General features: G+C 40.0%; 1 protein-coding gene across 1 annotated transcript; it reads left to right on the top strand.

Moving 5' to 3' along the window:
- Positions 1 to 4,607, top strand: LOC128949185 (toll-like receptor 1). The gene is made up of 2 exons (XM_054294035.1): positions 1 to 33; positions 2,588 to 4,607. The coding sequence occupies exon 2, from the start codon at positions 2,646 to 2,648 to the stop codon at positions 4,605 to 4,607; it is 1,962 nt and encodes a 653-aa protein (XP_054150010.1). The 5' UTR covers positions 1 to 33; positions 2,588 to 2,645.
- The last annotated feature ends 1,711 nt before the right edge of the window (positions 4,608 to 6,318 follow it).

Raw genomic sequence — 6,318 nt, 5'->3', positions numbered from 1 at the left:
ATTTTCTGCTTTTTCGGACAGCAGGGATTTCTGGTGAGAAAAGTTTCAATTTTGTTGACTTTGTGCTGTTGCTAGTTAGCTGTAATTGTTTTATATTCTGTATCTTATTTGAAAATGAGCCTTGTTTTTTGTAGCAAGTGTACGATGTTCTTTCCAAGTGTATGGGTAAGGAACGATGGTGAGGTTGCTTGTGTTCGGAATACTTATCCAAAAAACCTGTCCAAGCAGCAGTCTCTCATTATTAGCACTACACCTATAGTTAAGGGGGGCAGAGTGATGGCAGTAGTTTTTCCTGAGTTTTCTACAGTTCAGGAACTGGGTCTAACCTGAGCGTGTGTTTCATCCTTGTGAAAGGCATTTTTGTAGCATTAGTTTTTTGCTATGTTGGTAACCTGTGAAGTGCATGTCTTAATACTGAATTGTCTCGGCTATATGTATTCTCTTTATTTCTTATATGGAAGTTTAGTCAGTTTCTACCAGTTTTATGTTGGAAAAACTCTTAAAACCTCATTTTTTTTCTCTCCCCCTGCTCTTTAAACAACAGACACTTTCTTGCCATGCTCTTGGCTTGCCTAGCCTTCTGGATTGCTTTTCTTGATTAAGCTTTTTTTATCACGTTTGAAGACATGAGGATACTTATGAATTAAAAGTGATATGACTATGAAGGATAATTTCTACAGTATTAGCCTCCAAATCACAGGTTATATGTTATAAAAGTTTTTACTTTTGTTGCTTCATATTATATTCCAAAGAAATTTCGAAGGTACTCATAAATAATTTGACTGAATGCTAGCATATATGAAAGAGAAAGAAAATAAAACACGTTAGAAGAATCCTATCCTTTTTTCATCTGGTCCATGGATATTACTGAAATTTTATCTGAAGAAGGAATAATGATTTAAAGATAGATTTTTTTCAGTTTTCTCTTGAAGCTATGTATTTTGGTTAATTATAAACACATTAGTAAAGTTGCCCAAACAATCAGAAGAACAGAACTGAATATGCCCAAATGCATTTTCGGGGCTGTGATGCGTATAATTTTTCCAAATGAGAATTTGGAAAAAGGCTGGAAAGGTTTTGCCATATTGCCCCACTATTTCTAGATGATTTCCAAGCTTAGTTTCATGCATTCTTTACTAAAGAACTCAGTGGATTTTTTTTTGTGTGGTTTTTGTTTGTTTTTTGTTTATTTGTTAGTTTGTTTTTTTGTTAGATGAAGTAGAACATGTATTTTGCCCTGGTAATTCTGAGAAAGCTTATGGAATAGTTAATGGCACAGTGAATGTAGTCCTTGAAGTTGTAAATCAGTCTCTCAGGTGGTAGCTACTGTCTCATTGTAGAGTCATTAGAAAATAAAATCACAAGTTAACCCCTTCAATATCAAGGGAAAGTTAAAGGCCACTGCAGTCATTAAAAAGTACTGTGGGAAACCTCAGGCAACATTATGATTTAAAATTAATGGGAGGGAAGGGGAAAGAAGAGGAAATAAAAAGATATTAGAAATCTGGAAAACAGCTTTAAATAAGATTTACACATGTAAAATTGTTAACCAAGTTCTTACCAGTTCCTCTTTTAGAGGAGCAGTATAATGGATTTATGCAATAGCGAAAAGGAGATTTAAGACAATATTCTCAATGGCTGATTTAAACAAAGGGAGGCTGGCTCTCCTAAATTCCTACATTCAGAAAGAAAAAGTGACTCCTTATCAGGAAAACCAAAGCAAGGACACAGTTATGATTTTTCCCTTTAAAGTCTGTTTAAATAAACCTCTCTTTCACAACAGAGATGTTTGAGGTCAGTGTCCTTAGATCAGGGCTGGATTTTGTGTACAGAGGTTCTACATCTATTTTCGTGTATATTTTTGTGTAGCCTGCAAATATTCCCAGTGTGTGTCTGGTGTTCTCTTTGTACACTTGTCAGACCAAATGTGACCACCCCACTTTCAGAGTCTAAATTCAGGAAATGTTTAAGCTCAGACAAGAAGTGAACCCTTCTGTGGGCTTTCCCAAGGCATAAATATAGATCATTCTACCCTCACCATCATTTCCCTAGTTAAAAGAAGCACTGATGATCCAGTCTCAGCTATCTAAAGACACTCAGCTTTTGATTCAGGCTCTTAAACCTCCATGCTATGTTTCAGCTCAAGTGTTACTGTCAAAAGTCCATTTTAAAATAATGTCTCTGAGCCCAGTTCACATCACTTAAGAGGGAACCTGAGGAGAGGATGATGTGTTGATGCCAATTATTGTACTTTCTAATACACAGTTTAGGAAGCATTCATAATGCACTGTATCACAACAGAAATTCTGTAAGAAAGCAGCAAATTTTGGACACCTATGAAATCAGACATGGTTTGTAAAAACCTGATTCATTATTTGTTAAATATACCTTATTTGCCAAATAAAAATTTCAGTGGTCTGTTAATAAAGAATGTCTCTCCTGAATGATTGTAGAAAATAATTGCTTTTTGAATCAAATGGAAAAACGAGAAATTGGAACCTTAGAAAAATCTCTCTCTCTGATGGTTCCTGCACAGCTACTTAATAATACAATCTGTTTTTTGCTTGTGTTTCTTTAATTTCCACAGGATTGGAACAAAAATGGACAGTTAAGTATTGAGCGCCTGCAAGGAAAGAGAAAACAGTATGACACTAAATACGAGCTTTCTCAGAAACGTTTTTCTGTACAAGTGTCTGTTTGCATTAACTTTTTGGAACCATGTCAGCCTGTCTGTGGAAGATGAACTCTTTACATCTGTTTCTAACAATTTTCCAGAAGATGTTTCTAACCAAAAAATCACGAGCCTGCCACTCCTGTATACAAAGAGTCATCAGTCCGAAACTGATGGTGATTGGGTTGTGATACAAAATACTACAGAAAGCCTGTCCCTGTCAGAAATCAAACAAGAAAATGTAAAAAGGTTGATAGCTTTATTATCTAATTTCAGACAAGGATCCAAGTTACAAAATCTAACACTGACAAATGTGTCAGTGAACTGGAATGATCTCATGGAAATGTTTCAGACTGTATGGCACTCATCCGTTGAATACTTCAATATTAACAATGTAACACAGATGTCAGACATTGAACATTATAACTTTGATTATTCAGGTACTTCCATGAAAGCATTGACAATGAAGAAAATTAAAATCACAGACATGTACTTTTCACAGGATGACCTATACGAAATATTTGCAGACATGAATATTAGAGACATGACAATAGCTGATTCAGAGATGATTCATATGCTTTGTCCTTCACGTAAGAGTTCCTTTAGATACCTAAATTTTTTAAAGAATGATTTAACAGATTTTCTTTTTCAAAAATGTGACAACCTAGCTCAGCTGGAGACATTAATCTTGCAGAAGAATAAATTTGAGAGCCTTCGCAAAGTAAGCTTCATGACGAGCCGTATGAAATCCCTGACATACCTGGACATGAGCAACAACCTGCTGCGCCACGATGGAGCTGGCGTGCAGTGCCAGTGGGCCGAGTCTCTGGCAGAGCTGGACCTGTCCTCCAATCAGTTGGTGGATGCTGTGTTTGAGTGCTTGCCAGCCAACGTCCAAAAACTCAGCCTACGAAACAATCAGATCAGCAATGTCCCCAGCGGGGTGGCGGAGCTGAAATCCTTGGAGGAGCTGAACCTGGCATCGAACAGGCTGGCCGACCTGCCGGGCTGCGGCGGCTTCAAGTCCCTGCAGTTCCTGAACGTGGAGATGAATTCGATCCTCACCCCATCTGCTGACTTCTTCCAGAGCTGCCCGAGGGTCAGGGAGCTGCAGGCCGGGCACAACCCGTTCCAGTGTTCCTGTGAGCTGCAGGCCTTTATCCGGCTGGAGAGGCGCTCCGGGGGGAAGCTGTTTGGCTGGCCGGCGGCCTACGTGTGCGAGTACCCAGAGGGCTTGCGAGGGACGGAGCTCAAGGACTTCCACCTGAGCCCGCTGGCTTGCAACACGACGCTGCTGCTGGTGACAGCTCTGCTGCTGACGCTGCTGCTGGTGGCTGCGGTGGCCTTCCTGTGCATCTGCCTGGATGTGCCGTGGTACGTGCGGATGACGTGGCAGTGGACGCAGACGAAGCGCAGAGCTTGGCACAACCCCCCCGCAGATCAGGAGGCCATTCTGCAATTCCACGCGTTCATTTCCTACAGCGAGCGCGATTCGCTGTGGGTGAAGAACGAGCTGATCCCGAACCTGGAGAGGGGGGAGGGCAGCGTGCAGCTGTGCCAGCACGAGAGAAACTTTATCCCCGGCAAGAGCATTGTGGAGAACATCATTAACTGCATTGAGAAGAGCTACAGGTCCATCTTTGTGTTGTCTCCCAACTTTGTGCAGAGTGAGTGGTGCCACTATGAGCTGTACTTTGCCCATCACAAGTTATTCAGTGAGAATTCCAACAGCCTAATCCTCATTTTACTGGAGCCCATCCCTCCGTACCTTATCCCTGCCAGGTATCACAAGCTGAAAGCTCTCATGGCAAAGCGCACCTACATGGAGTGGCCGAAGGAGAGGAGCAAGCGCGCCCTATTCTGGGCCAACCTCAGGGCAGCCATTAGCATTAACCTGCCAAAAGCTGATGAAAACTTGTATGAGGAAACAGATTAAGCATCTTTCTAATGGAGTTTCATCTTTTTTTTCTTAGTGAGATAATAAATACAATTTCCATTCATTGTGTGTTTAATTTTTGTTACACAATCTTGTTTCCAGCTTATCTGTGTTGCTTCCTAACTGTAGTCAAAATTCAATTTATCTTATTGCAAATCTCTTGAAATAGCAAATTGCAAATGAATTTGAATGGATTTTGAAATACAACTTGAAATATTATAGTGAGTTTTTCTCAGCAGAATAAAATCTGGAGCAGTTTAGTATAGTCATGTGGAAGAGTGCTTCAGCTGCTGGATAGTTTGCAGAGCTGCTTTAATCACATAATTTATACAGTTTTTTCAAAGGAGATTTTCTCTAAAATTGGTTCATGTGAAAGAAAATTAAGGATCCTGAGAAGGTGCCTGAAGTCCAGAGCTCAAAATGGTTGCCAAATAGTAATTTCTCGTGTTCAGTGTATAAAAGGATAGGACCCAGACACAGAAGTTTGTGAACTTTGAACTTGCCAACAACAAGGATTGAGCAAGGAAGAAAAGTTTTGGGTTTTATTTTCTTAAAGAAAAAAAAGGTGAGGTACTTCACTTCTTAGCTTGGGATTGCAGCACGGGAGAAGCACAGAGCTCTAAGATCATGGTCCTGGTACCATGGTCCTGGTACCATTTTGATCTGAGAGATACCTTGACCAGAGGGGGTGGGAGGGCATCTGCAGTAACAGAGCTGCCTTCACCATATTGTCTATGTTTTGAGAAACTCCTGACATGTCTAAATCATGCTTTTCTTCCCCTAGCTTTCTACTTTTTGTCTTCTCATCCATATATCCTACTTTGTGTTTATTATTAAAAGAATCTGTCCTTTTCTGCTGAAACAGTATCTCTTGTAGCATGGCTATGACTTCTGGCCAGAAAGTCAATAACCAACCAAAGCCTGAAAAAATTTCCTAGGTCTTGAGACAGAAGGTAATTTAATGGTTTATTCACTGAGTTAGAAAAACAAACTACATTTGCAATATTTGCTTTTCCTTTACAGAAACATAGCAGCCCCCTCTCTCTGTACTTATGCTGTTTTAGCTTGAAGAAAGCATGGCTGGGCTCAGGCAAACTTTCACAACTGCTGAAGATGATGACAGCAAACTTCCTGTTTGCCCCAACAAGGGAAGTTTGTTTGAAATACCAGAGCTGGATCACCATCAAGCAGGAAGTTTCCCTTCAAAAATGTTTTTCAACATGTATATGAGAGAAAAAGGGATGTTATGATGAAATCCTCATGCAGTATAGGATGTCTACATTTTATCTTATTTCTGTCTTCCATTACTAGCAAAAGGTTTTAATTTTGATGCTTCTTTTTGCCTGAGGTTTAAGCAGGCTGAGATTTCTTGACCTGAAGCCTTGAACTGTGAGTGACTGTTTATGACCTGTAGAAGAAAGGTCAAAGTTAACACATTTAGCTCTCATCCCACTTTCCCTCAAAATCAATATAGCACACCTGTCATCAAATTGCAGACATTTCATTCAGAACTGTGGAAATAAATGTTTTCTCTGCTTCGTCCTTCCCCTCCCACTGCTGCTTCAGTGTGAAAACTGAAGATGATCATACTGCTTGTTTTGCCTATCCCTTTCTCACAACCATGGACAGCTGAATTATGTGGTACCTTGCTTGAAAATGTTCTTCAAAAGCCTCAGAGTTTAAGGCCAGGAGTTTTAGTAACTCTTGAAAC

The sequence above is a fragment of the Melozone crissalis genome, unplaced genomic scaffold (genome assembly GCF_028551555.1).
Source record: "Melozone crissalis strain CALT ecotype California unplaced genomic scaffold, PUWL_Pcris_2 ptg000006l_1, whole genome shotgun sequence".
NCBI lineage: Eukaryota > Metazoa > Chordata > Aves > Passeriformes > Passerellidae > Melozone > Melozone crissalis.
Note: the sequence above shows the minus strand (reverse complement) of the source record. Positions and strands in the feature narration are given on the sequence as shown.